This window comes from Dermacentor albipictus, unplaced genomic scaffold (genome assembly GCF_038994185.2).
Source record: "Dermacentor albipictus isolate Rhodes 1998 colony unplaced genomic scaffold, USDA_Dalb.pri_finalv2 scaffold_36, whole genome shotgun sequence".
In the NCBI taxonomy this organism is placed as follows: Eukaryota; Metazoa; Arthropoda; class Arachnida; order Ixodida; family Ixodidae; genus Dermacentor; species Dermacentor albipictus.
Genome location: NW_027225590.1, coordinates 2012697 through 2026473, shown reverse-complemented (window position 1 = coordinate 2026473; position 13777 = coordinate 2012697). Strand labels below are relative to the sequence as shown.

General features: G+C 46.6%; 1 protein-coding gene and 1 non-coding gene across 4 annotated transcripts in view; one reads left to right on the top strand and one right to left on the bottom strand.

Annotated features, from left to right (window-relative positions):
• LOC135900791 (serine protease HTRA2, mitochondrial-like) overlaps positions 1–13777 on the bottom strand; it is a 74230-nt gene that overhangs the window by 58454 nt on the left and 1999 nt on the right. For 2 of the 3 annotated variants that reach the window (XM_070529937.1, XM_070529936.1), the window contains exon 2: positions 12188–12425. In XM_070529937.1, the coding sequence (XP_070386038.1) occupies positions 12188–12425 (238 nt within the window). The remainder of the gene's footprint in view (positions 1–12187; positions 12426–13777) is intronic. The other variant, XM_070529938.1, reaches the window with a different exon arrangement.
• TRNAS-UGA (transfer RNA serine (anticodon UGA)) lies at positions 11337–11409 on the top strand. Its single transcript has one exon. It is a non-coding gene; the product is annotated as a tRNA-Ser (tRNA).

The following is a 13777-nucleotide window of genomic DNA, read 5'->3' as shown; positions in this document are numbered from 1 at the left end:
GCTGCACCATCAACTTTTGTTTGTTCTCCATGGTGAAATAACCCACTTACTATATTGCCCCGATGCCACATTATCAGCTATAACGAAGTCTGGCTGCTGGGTGTCTGATCCAACAGGTAGTGAAATGCAATATCCTTGAAAAGAAAACGTGCGCAGCTTGCACTAGTGGTGTGAGGCTGGAGTCAACAGCGGAGCTTGTGATCACCTAGTTTTTATGTGGCTTGGCTAAGTTGTTTGTAGATTTTGCGAGGTTATGCTAGGTTTTGCTAAGTTGTTGGTAGGCTTGGCTAAGATGTTTCTAGATTTTACAAGGTTATGCTAGGCTTGGCTAAGTTGTTTGCAGGGTTTGCGAAGTTATGCTAGGTTATGCTAAGTTGTCTCGGTGGGCTTGGCACTGTAAGTTGTTGAGCAGTCGCAGGCCGGGATTGCTTTCTCGACGACATCGAGCGTTCAGGCGCCAACTCTCTAGTTCCCTGGACTGAAACTCAGGATCCTTGGTTCAGTGTCGCCTCTTCTCAGCCGTAGCTTCGGCACAGTGTTCCGGATCAGCTCAGCGGCGACACATTGCTTCGTGTATGGCAGTACGGTGCTGATCCTGGTAAGCCGCTTCTTCGTCGGGCGTCCGGACTTTCATTGGTCTTCCCATCCTTATTTGGGATGATGGCAGCAGCACGTACTGTGCACGGAGTAGAGGAGGCGAGAGGTCTATCACCGTGTCAGCTGTTCCAAGCTTTTACTCACCTGTGATGTCATGACTTCACCCTACGAGGCACACTGCTGGGCTGAGTTTTCTGGTAACGCTTCATGGCGGAAATAAAAGCTTGAACAGCTCCAGTGCTATAAAAAGAAAACGAGAAATTCGAGCTGCTGCACGATGGGTCGCTGCTTCAACAGCCGCCACGCACTGATTTTCCAGCAATCTCCATGCGCCTCTCTCCCGTCACCCTTCCACCCCTCCAAACACAAATGGTCTGCGCCCATAACTATAAGCCACCTCGCCCTCCGAAATACGAATGGACCATGCCAACTGTGCTGCTCGCAGATTGCTCGCTGGCTCCTCATGCAGCGGAGTTCTGCAAACCACTCAATCACTCGTGTTCGTCTCTGTTAGTTGCGTCAAAATCATTTCTGGCCACGCCGTTTCTCAGCTTCGTTTGACCAACAGTTGGTTTGACTCGCCACTGCAATGGAGGATGGCAGATGCGCCCCCGATCATCGGCAATGCACAACATCGCCGGTTAAAAGAAAGCCTAAGTGCTCCTAACCGATGAGGCAATCATCATGAATGTGCTTGCATCTGATAGCGACGGCGACGACGGCAGCAATGACGTGGTAGGGCAGGCTGCCTCAACATTGTCCTCACAGGAGGCCCGACAGATGATTCAGTCCCCCCTCCGGGGCTTCGTTTTCGCAAGGAACCTTCCGCTGCACTACGTGGAGCACCTGGATGCCTTGGAGACTGCAGGAATGCGCTACCTTTATTTGGTGATCTTTGGATCACTTAAAGTAATCAGAGATGCTGGTTCGCGGCATCCTATAGTTCGAGGCTCCAAGGGTCATGTTTTCTAGTTGTCCAACCATGTGCACCATTTGAGAATTTCCACCATGGCACTCAACAAAACTGCCGATAATGTTAGCGATCCGATAACTTCCCTGAGAGCAGGTGCTCGGGAGGGCTCAGCGTTGTCGCTGTCATCGCACATGGTCACATCACCAATAGCTTCACTCTACAAGTCTGAGTAGCACATTTGTTGATCATTTTCAAAGATAGGAAGCCGACTGCACCAGATTCGCTATCCTCTGCGTAGAGTGCATTGATGCGGTCGCAATACTCGGCTCCTTCTTCATGAAGTGCACATGAATTGTTAGCATCAGCATCAACGGTGCTTTTCTTCGAGAAGCCAGCGTGTTCAAAACACCGCATGACCAAAGTGGGTTCTACTTGCTTCCATGCATACACAATAAGACACATGGCCCCGAGGAGGTCGATGGAGTACTTCTTCCCATTGTTGTAGCAAAGGAGCATGCACATGAGCGGGTGGTGGCGGTAAATCTTGCTCGTGTGGTGAATGACGCCTTGGTCCATTGGCTGCAAGATCGACGTGGTTGTTCGGAGGAAAAAATACCATCCTGATAGCTTGCAGGTGTCAGATCTCACCATGCGCCAGGCAATTATCAACAATGAAGAGTACATTCCTGCCTGTGGCCGTGAACTTACGGTCAAGCTGCCGAATGTAATCTTCAAATATTGCGCCTGCAACCCAGGCTTTCTTGTTGTGCCGGCAGATAAGCTCTTCCCTTGGAGGCAGCCATGCATTTTTAAAGCAGCGAGGCTTCCCACTCTTTCCAACTACGAGTAGAGGCAGCTTGTGTTTACCACACATGTTCGCACTGCACAGAACGGCAATTCGTTTCTTGCCCTGCTTTTGACCCTTGATCGCAGTGCCGTTCGCTGCAAACGTTTTTGTGGGATACAATGTGTTCTTGTTGTGGGCCACAATACGTCTTTGTGGGCAAAAAAAAAAAAAGAAAATGAACACCACACTATCTGCAACACCCTTAACCACATCAAACAAAGAAACGGCGCAGACCGGCGTTGAGCGCACACACGTCGCCACAGGCATGGACAGAGACAGAGAATTGGCGAACGGCAGCCAGTGGCAGTGGCACGAAACACAGGCTGACGCTGCGACTGCGAGGAGCATGCGAAGTAGGGGACAAGAGCACGTGAAAAAAAAAAAAAACGGTATCCCCGCTGCGTTGCAGTGATGCATGCCTTCTCTTCTGCAGGCGCACATTTCGGTGGTGCGTACTGTGGACTGATTTTTGTGCCTGCAGTACTACAGGTCAGGCACTTCGTCTATAAATAATTGCGATTGCTATGTGGCGTCGCCTCGCGGCTCCGAATGGCCGTCATTTTGTCGGGTTTGTGGTGAAATGAGGATCGGGAATTGCCGCATAGCCCCCTAAATCTTCTAATTAACCGGGTTGGCCTAGGCCGCCGGTTCAAGTTAGCCGGTCAAATTTACATTAGAAAATACGGGACCACAGAAAACCTTCGAATTATCAGCTATTTCTAATTCAGCGAGTCCAAATTAACGAGATTTTACTGTAGTTTAAAGAGCGTTCGACCTGCTTACGAGAGTACAGAAGGAAATTAGCATTTTCAGGTTTACCACACCACCTGCGAAACATACAATTATTTCTTATGATGAGCCTTGGCGAAAGAAAAATAGCCACTTGCTTTTTTTTTTATATGTGATAATTGCGGACACCCACTGGTTTCGAGGCTACTCCTTTTCAATTGTGAAAGAGATAGACAAACTCCACTTCCAGAAAAGAATGCTTCTGAAAAAGAGATTGCTCCCTGTCGTGTGCCTGAGGGCAAAACTCTTTTTCGGGAGCAGCCTTTTTGATCCGAAAATAGTTTAGTGCCTGTGTGAGTGGGGTATTATTGTGCTAGCTCGGGGAAACAACTCGGACAAGGATGAACACAGAGGAACGAGACTAAACATGTGAAGCGCAAACTATCAACTGGCATTCATTTGAAGATGCATGGTGGAAGAGAAATGAAAAAAAAAAGCAGTCACAAACACGAATCATAAAATCCAGGATTCGACGGAAACCCATCTGGTTCGGAAAATTCATCGTGGGAATATCAAGCGCCAACGAATCGTTTAAAATGGAAAAAAGATGTTTTGGGCCCACTACAGGAGCCTTGTTCACAATGAAGGGAATGAAGTGAAGGTTAGTTATACAGTCGCCGACCGATTTTCCGGACTCCGAAAATTCGGACATGCCCGATTATTCGGTCAGCTTCGCGGCACCGCCATTATCCCCATAGACCATAATGTATAACAACTGCCGAAAGTTCGGACACCTTGCAGCCTCTCGTCTGATTTTTCGGACACTCCTTGAGCCAACTCGGTCGAGAGCACCATGCTGGTTCGACTTGCTGAACGCCATTTTTGTTTTGAACGGAGCTTCCTTGCTGCCTGACGAAGTGGCGCTACTGGAAAGCAGTGATTTGGGCTTGTTGGTAAGACATCGTGAGGCTTGACATCGTGAAGCCCAAATCACTGCTTTACAGCATTTCATTTCTAGTACATCGGGCTCCTTTCTACTTGTTCCTCGGGACCCAGCAGCAACTGTCGCGTTCATTGCCAGCGCTGTTTGCAAATCTAGGTCCCTTTCATTTTGTCTTCGAAACAAGATGTTGCCGCAAGACATTCGAGCTTTATTTGGAGGCTTTCTACCTTCAGCTAACCATGGCATTCGGATCTGCAAGATTCAGAGGTCAGAATGGCTTCGCCTGGCTCGTCTGCACAGAAGACTACTGGTTGCACAAGTAAGCGCCTCCGGGAATCCATCCATGGTAACCAGGGACCTCCGGGAGTGTTCAAGGCTGATCGACCAAACGACGGAATCCTTGTGGCAGATTCAACTCAAGGAATTGCGTCGGCTTCTCCCCGACAAGTTACCTGCACCAAAAGGGAAAGTTCATTTCCTACAACGGGAAAGTGTTCCTCCGGACGTGCAACGCGTGCTCGCCCTAGGACCAAAGTTCGCCTTCGAAAAACGGAGGACCGCTCCAGAGCTCCTGTCTCTCATCAGACAGGTTTCCCAGCGCACCGCCGGAGAGGACGCTGCGCGGTGTGTGTCGGACGGTGTCGATGCCTTGATCCATAGCACGCCAACGGTTCCAAAGGTATCTGTAAAACGCGTAGCCTCTGTCTTAAAGGACAACAAGTTGTGTGTACTACCTGCAGACAAGGAGGGCGGTTTCGCAGTGTTGTCTCATGAGGCCTTCAACAAAAAAGCCTTAGATGCGGTAAAGAAAGTGTTTATCCCATGTAGGGATCTGTGCGCGTCAAAAGTGAAAGCGAAAGCCAAGAAGCTTTGTAAACGCCTGCGTTTAGATGGTGTTATAAAAGGGATAGCTGCGAGCAAGCTTGATTGTCTTGATGTGTTCTTCAGTGTAAAGACACACTCTTAAGATGGATGCACCTTTTCGAGCCATTGTGTCTGAAAACGGCACCTGGCAAAAATGTATAGCTTTGTATCTTCAAAAAATGCTAAACATGTTGCCAATTCAGGACCCATTTCTTGTAAGGAACTCTGATGTGGTACTCGATTATTTCAGGTCGTCAACCCGTAAGAATATTAAGGCCTTCTCTGTAGACATAACAGACCTGTTTTATTCTTTACCTCATTCAGGTCTGCTCTCCAGTGTTCATAGTTCTATTGACGCCTTTGGAAACGTTGCCTTCGCGAACACCACCGGGATGTCGATGACGATTTCTTAGGACTCCTTAGCTTTTATCTTCAGTCTACTTTCATTCAGTGGGAAGGGCAGCCTTTTATACAGAAGGAGGGAATTTGCATCGGATCGTGTATAGCTCCCATTCTTAGCGATATATTTTTAGCTGAACTAGACAAGAACATAAGCGGTCGGCTTCCAGATTTTAAGATTCTCAAAGTTTTTAGATACGTCGATGACTTTTTAGTTCTACTTGACTGCAGCTCAAACTGTTTCGATTTTTTAACTACTAATGCACTTTCTTTTATATGCGAGGGTTTATCTCCTCTAAAAATAACGCATGAACTGCCGATTGACGGAAGCATCCGATTTCTTGACATTAAGTTTTTATTTTTCACTGACCACGTACGCTGGAAGTACGAGCCTCGCGCGAACAAGCCACTGCTCCCATATCAGTCGGCGCACTCTAAGTTGGTTAAGAGGGGAATAGCAAAGACATGCTTGTCTAACGCATTGTGTAAGTCATGCCCGGTGCTGATGACCGAAAGCATCAAGCATCAGATCCTCCGTCTTCAATTGGCAGGTTTCCCTACACACGTACTTAATAGCGTTGCTGAGGGTCTGCTGAGGTCGAAGCTATCAAATAATTCTGCTAGCGTGCCTTGTGTAGATAAGAGGAGCATTGCTGTCACTCCATATATCCATGGCTTATCGCATCGTTTAAAGAAAATAGGCCAACGTGCGAATGTCAAGGTTGTGTTTTCAGCTGCTACAAAATTGCAATGCCTGTGCAGACTGACCAGACCAGGCCTCTCTGATAAGCGCACGTGCAAAAAGAAACACCAGGAACCGTTTGTTGAATGTGTGGAAGAAGTTGTTTATAAACTTCCTTTAAAGTGTGGGAAAAACTACGTCGGGCAAAGCGGAAGGTGCCTCAACGAGCGTTTAAAGGAACACCGGTACAATGTAGCAGAAAAGCGGGGCGGGTTTCTTGACGCCCACTGCAGGCATTGCAGCTACACTGTTGCCGGGGTGGATGATGGCGACCATTCGACGTGTGCTCCAGCATACAAAGACTGCTCCATTGTGGGAAAAGCCCGAGGTAGGTTAACTCGCGAAATTATAGAAGCGGAATTGATTGATAGGCTTGGCGATAACTGTGTGTCCAAACCATCCATTGCCCTTTCCCACAAAGAGTTATCGTACCTGCGCAATAGTGTGTAAAGGTATTTTGTAAACAGCGCATGTATGATGTACGCGAAAAAGTTGTATATATGTATGGGTCCCTTGCTCGAAATAAAGATTGTTGCAAGTTAGCGCCTGTGTGTGTCACGTCTCACCTTCGTCCTTGTCTTTTTAACGCGCTATAAGCCTCGCGCTACTGGAAATCCCCGCTCATCATCATCGTTTCTGCCTGGTTCGATAGAGTGGCTCTGCAGCAGTTCCGGTTTCAGCTTAGTAAGCCATGTCAAGACAATCCAGCAGCTGATTTGTTTCTTCGCGCACGACGCTGCGAGCATGCCGCGTTTTTTCGTTTGTGTGACTGGTGTCGGCACGGTAGTGTTTGCTTTGTGTGCTGTGTCGAGGTTTCGGTGATCCAACGCGGCATACGGAAACATCTCGTCAAGTGTCTAATGGCGGCGAAAGTGCCCGCGCAGACTGCGCTGCGGAATGCCGGCAAGCGGGTGCCCGGAGGCCTAAGATTTGTCGCCTTCCGATGTGCTCCCTACCGACGCGAAAAATGTTCTGCCGAGACTTGCGCAGTGGTTGCATTGCGATTCTGGACACCGTCTCATTGACAGTTTCACAGGTGCTGACACTGCTGTACTGACATGCGCAGAACTCGACGACGGCGAGATCATTCGTCAGGTTTCTGCTGCACCGCCGGACGATGACCGAGTCGGAAGTTGACGCACCATGTGCTACGCTGCCGTCGTATGCAGAGCGTGTACAAGCAGTGACTGTGCTTTCAACCGCCTATAGTGACCGTACGACCCTCTCCGAGATTCAGGCTTATCTGATTGCGTGTAAACGGAACAGCGTGCAACGGCGCACTCACGATTTCTTCAAGCCTACTGCCGAGCCCGAATAAGTGCGTGGAAATAAAGGATTTCATTTTTTTTTTTTTCATAATCTGCTTTTTCGGACACCTGTTTATTCGGACATTTCCGCAGTCCCCGTGAGGTCCGAATAAACGGTCGGCGACTGTATATATGCTTTGCGGTGTGACATAAAACAAAGTGTATGTCGGGGGCAGGTTGCCTGATTTGCGATTTAGCTTGTGTGACATCATCTGGAGATGAAGGGATTCCCAACAAAGCCTTGCCGTCTTGTTCTTTTCTTTCTCAATTATCTTCACGCTATCCCAGTCGATGTCATGGTCCGTGGACACTACGTGATCTGCCAGTGCATTTGTTGCCATGTGCTTGCTGTTGACATCACAGTTGTGCTGTCTCAATCTTTTTTTGAAATCGCCCGTTTCACTGATGTACGCATGTTCACAACCAGCACAAGGAATCCTGTACACGACACCACGGAACTTTTCTTTTGCGAGCTTGTCTTTTACCGTCACCATTGTGTTTCTGAGTGTGTGCATAGGGACATGTGCGACATCAAATGCGTACGACCGAAAGATTCGGGACAAGCTTTCACTTACGCCGGGGATGTAAGGTATCAGAATCCTTTTCTTTTCTCTTGTCGCTAGGGCTGTTGTGACACTGGGTGAGCTAAGCGATTTTCAACAGTTTTGATGAACGAACTAGGGTAGCCTGAAGACAATAGATCACGGCTCGTGGTAGCTATGTCAGCCACATGGTCTTCCGGGGTTGAGCAGAGTTTTTCTGCATGGCGTACAAGTGAGGTAACCACCGACTTCTTGTGACAGGTCAGGTATACAGAACTGAAGTTGAGGTACATGCTGGTGGACATGTCCTTTCTAAATACGCTGAATGACATCCTATTACCATTGCATTTTACTAGGGTACCTAAACAAGGTTGACGGCCATCGGATTTTTCCTCTGTCGTGAATTGCATGGCCGGTTCTATGCTATTGAGATGCAAAAGAAATGCGCTCAAAGATGTTTTTTTAATCATGGAGAAGCAATCATCTACGTATCAAGGAATATTCTTGGAGGTGGTTTAAAGCTGGAGAGGGCACGAGACTCTAGTGACTCCATAGTCATGTTCGCTGTGGTGACTGAAATCAAAGCCCCCCCATTGCCTTTCTATGGACCTGCTTAAAGATGTTCCACTGGGATAAGTATTCTCCAGACAGAACTGCAGAAGTCTGCTGAGGTCTGGAACGTCGACTGGGGTTCTTTCCAGTAGAGTTGGGTGTGATTCGAGCGCATCTGTGCAAACCTTCATGGCGAGCTCTGTTGGTATGCTTGAGAAAAGTGATTTGACATCGAAGGACACCAGGATTTTGTCGTCATCGAGAACCGTGTCACAAACTTTTTTAATGAAGTCGTACGAGTTCTGCACATGCGTTCAACTTTTGCCGACCAAAGGGGAGATAATGCGGTGAAGGTAATTCGACAGCTTGTGCAGAGGCTAACGGGTGAAGTCGACGAGCGGGCGCATTTTTTCCGCCTCAAACACGAACCATGTGACTTTGTCTTCGACTGCTACTCAGAAAACCCACTTTTTGCCTTGTCAAGCAGATAAAAGGAGCGCTGACACATTTGTCTGCTATTCCAAGTAACATGGCATACATCACCACCTTTCAGTCGGAGCACTTGTGCACCCAAGCTGTCCTCTACTTTGTGGGAACACGACTTCTTGACTGCATGCCCGCTGCCAAGGTCTGCGAGTGGTGGCGCTGGCTAACACCCGCAGGGTTCTACTAAGAAACATAAATACCCAAGAAAGTGGATGGGGAAACGGTGCCGCAGTAGCTCAATTGGTAGAGCATCGCATGCGAAACGTGAAGGTTGTGGGATCGTTGCCCACCTGCGGCAAGTTGTTTTTTCATCCGCTTTCATTTCCATTATTTATCATTTCTATATTTTATTTATTAAGCACAAGTACTTTTCCCTATGTTGTTTTGGTGTCAGTGTTTGTTGGCTTCTTATGACATGACTAATAAAAATCGGGCCCCTCGGTTAACCGCCTTTCTCTCATTTGTTACATAACGAGGGTCTCGAATCCGGCAACATTGATGCCTTCAGGTAGCATGTGTGGGTTTATTGACCGGTTGCCTTCACCCAAAAAGGTTGCGTTCTCATGACGCCTGCGGCAGAAAGGATGTTCGACGTCCGCCGCCAAGGTCTGTGAGTGGCGGCGCTGGCTAACACCCCCGGGGTTCTACTAAGAAACGTAAATACCCAAGAATGGGGAAACGGGGCCACGGTAGCTCAACTGGTAGAGCATTGCATGCGAAATGCAAAGGTTGTGGGATCGTTGCCCACCTGCGGCAAGTTGTTTTTTCATCCGCTTTCATTTCCACTAATTTATCATTTCTTTATTTCATTTAATTAAAGTTCTTTGTCTGTCTGTCTGTTTATTTCATTTATTAAGCACATGTAATTTCCCCTATGTTGTTCTTGGTGTCAGTGCTTGTTGGCTTCTTATGATATGACTAATAAAAATCGGGCCTCTCGGTTAACTGCCTTTCTCTCATTTGTTACATAACGAGGGTCTCGAATCCGGCAACAATGATGCCTTGAGGTAGCATGTGTGGGTTTATTGACCGGTTGCCTTCACCCAAAAAGGTCATGTTCTCGTGACGCCTGCGGCAGAAAGGATGCTCCACGTCCGCTGTTAAGAGGAAGCTTTAGCTCGGGCCCAACTCCGACGCGGCCTATTCAAATACATGTAAAACACAAAAACGTTTCTATGAGATAACCCCTGGATCGATTTTGATGAAATTTGTTGCATTTGAAAGAGAAAGTTAAATTCTAGTGACTGTTGGAAGCGGAATTTCGATTTAGGGCTTGAATTGCCTTAAAACGATTTTCAAATATTTGATCGTTTGAAAAAAATAGATGCACGAAGTTTACAAATTCATAGCTCTGCATCAAGAACTGATATCGCGGTTCTGTAAACGGCATCCATTAGATCATTCAAAGCGGACAAATTCAATATGTCATTTTACATCTTACGTGAATTTGTTACGTTGGTTACAACGGTTTTGCAAAAGTTGTATTTCCCTATGACTAAACTTTTTTATGTTCATGTGTAACATATCGATTTTGTCCGCTTTAGATGTACTATTACATGCAATTCACAGAATTGTATTGTCATTTTTAGTGGTTGAGTTACAGAGTTGTAAACTTGATAGCTTCGTTTTTTGAAAGTTTTCGATTTTTGCCAATTTTTAATAAAAAATTGACGACCTAACTCAAAAATTCGAAACCAACAGTCACTAGATTTTAAGTTTGTCTTTTAAATGCAACAAACCTCGTCAAATTTGGTGCTGTGGTTGCCGAGAAAAACGAATTCTCCTTTTACATGTATTTAGATAGGAGCACTCGAGCTAAAGCTTCCTCTTAAGGCCTGTGAGTGCTGGCACTGGCTAACACCCCCAGGGTTCTACTAAGAAACGTAAATACCCAAGAAAGTGGATGGGGAAACGGGGCCACGGTAGCTCAATTGGTAGAGCATCACATGCGAAATGCAAAGGTTGTGGGATCGTTGCCCACCTGCGGCAAGTTGTTTTTTCATCCGCTTTCATTTCCACTAATTTATCATTTCTTTATTTCATTTAATTAAAGTTGTCTGTCTGTCTGTTTATTTCATTTATTAAGCACATGTAATTTCCCCTATGTTGTTCTTGGTGTCAGTGTTTGTTGGCTTCTTATGATATGACTAATAAAAATCGGGCCTCTCGGTTAACTGCCTTTCTCTCATTTGTTACATAACGAGGGTCTCGAATCCGGCAACAATGATGCCTTCAGGTAGCATGTGTGGGTTTATTGACCGGTTTCCTTCACCCAAAAGTCACGTTCTCGTGACGCCTGCGGCAGAAAGGATGCTCCACGTCCGCCGCCAAGGCCTGTGAGTGGTGGCGCTGGCTAACACTCCCAGGGTTCTAATAAGAAACATAAATACCCAAGAAAGTGGATGGGGAAACAGCGCTGCGGTAGCTCAATTGGTAGAGCATTGCACGTGAAATGCGAAGGTTGTGGGATCGTTCCCCACCTGCGGCAAGTTTTGTTTCAAAATATTTTCTTCAACCTTGCATTTTCAAATTAATGCCAATTGATAGTTTGCACATCACCTTTTTAGTATTGTGCCTCTGTATCAGTACGTTCTGCTGTAAACGAATCGTGCTACGTGCAACCGAGCTCAGGCAAACACTATTGTGAAGATCTGTGTTTGTCCTTATCCAAGTTTCCCTACACTAGCACAATAAAATGGAACTTCACTAACTAGCCCAATTTCAAGCACTTTCTAAATGGACATTAAAATCATGGGCCTGAACAGCAAACAACATAAGAATGGAAAGGTTCAAGCAGACAGAAGCACAAATCACACGAGATTGATTGTTGAGCGTGGCATGGTATCTTGCATCAATTACAGTAGTGCATATCTTTGGATGCATACAAGTTTAAAAATAAAGCTTAGTATTGTATTTTCAGCAGACACAGATGGCCTAACCTTGATCATAATAGCCAACTCTCTCATCAATGGCTGCCGACTCAAAATTCATACGGGCAGCCATTTCTGTGGGCCCACTGTAGCAAATGCTCTTCCCAGAAATCTTCAAATCCCCTTCTCCCAAGCAACACTCGGGGAGTTTCACAGTCTAGACAGCTACATATGCCCATATTGATGAATGTGGGAGCCATCGTTATCATTAAATCAGATAATTATAGCTCCCACCATGGTTCTCAATAATGACTAGGAACTGAATAGCCTGTTCCCCCAACCCTTGCCTTTCTTTTCTTTTACCCAGTCACAGATGCAATTGTGTGGATTTCTTGCCTGCCCAGTATCTCGATGTAGACCACAGCAGGTGCTGTCTTCTCAACAGCATCAGCGATAAAGTTGAACCGGGTGGATGGTGGCGGAACAGTGGAGGCAGAAACAATGGGCAGCCACATTGCACGCTGCCTCCAGAGCAAGTAACCGGAGAACAGGGCACCTGCCCCAATGGCGTAGCGGTTCAGGCCACGGTGACCCCTGCATGACTGTGTTTGTAGGCCACTGGGGTGACTGGAGCCTGTGTAGTTATAACGATGCTTCAAGTCGGAAAAAAATCCACAGGCTATGATGGCAGAGAGCAACTCCAACATTCCGACTAGTAGTTAAAAAATTCTTGTGTTCTCAAAGCTCTCCATGAACACCCTAACATTTCTGGAGTGGATATTTTGGTAGGAGCTGGCACAGTCGCTGGGAATAAATTTCGCTGGCAGTTCATCATCACTAGCTAGCCATGGTCACGTTACAAATGCTGGCCGAGTCAGACAATACTGGCAAGCAGAGGCCTCAGGAGAGCACCCAAGATTATAATTAAGCAGGTGGCGTAGGATCTCCAGGGCACCCAAGGGGCGGATCAAAGTTGGAGTCAGTGTGGTCCGTGGGTTGGTGCGGCCAAATATGCATAAAAAGATCTTGTGTACCACCAGCATGCAGAGGCCTTGGTGAGCCCTCAACCTACGGAACAGTTTGAGTTCTAACTTTGGTGTCCCCTTTGCTCCTTGGGTGTCCTTGAGGTGCTGCTGAAAGGTACTACCTAATGACACACTGTTTACGCTTTGTACTTGCACAAATTCTTACTTACCTTGCAGATGACCAAAGCTAGCCAATGAGGCTGAACTGCCAGCAAAGCTTCTTTGAAAAGCCTCTGCCAGCTGCCAGCAACACTGTTTTAACAATTTGCTCCATGAAAACACATTTTGAACTGTACATATACATAGCAGACACAATAAAAGGCACTTGTGACGAAGTTAAGGACTGTGCAACGAGTGATAGGAAAAAATGATATAACATTTAAAATATAGGAAAACAGTGGTGTGAATTAGAGAGCAAATGGGAGCAGGCAATATTCTAGCTGACATAAAGTGGAAAAAATGGAGGTGGACAGTACATGTGATTCATAGGGCAGGTAACTAGCAATCTGTTCGAGTTACAGAAGGTGTGCCAAGGGAAGGGAGGTCAGGAATGGCAGAAAACCGGGTGGTGTAATAAAATTTGAAAATTTGCAGGCATAAGATGAGGTCGGCTGGCACAAGACAGGAGTACAGTAATCTCTTAGTAGTATGAACGTTGGTTTAATGAGTATTTCAGAATAACAAACTTTTAGAAAACACCCGGTGGTTCTCCTATGTATTCTACGGAAAAATCTTTCAATTAAACAAATTTCTGAATAGCAAATATTTCAGCTGAACGAACTTGATCAGTCGACTCGGGCTCATTTTTCAGATCAATTCAACAAAGTTTTGCACTTTGCAGTGCTCGTGCAGCTGATGCTCGCTGCCCCCAAATCACCCCTCCAGTGGCGTAGCAGTAACACTGGCTACAATTAGAAACTCCTGGCATAAATCCTGCCTTTCCTCCCTGTGCAGGGAAACC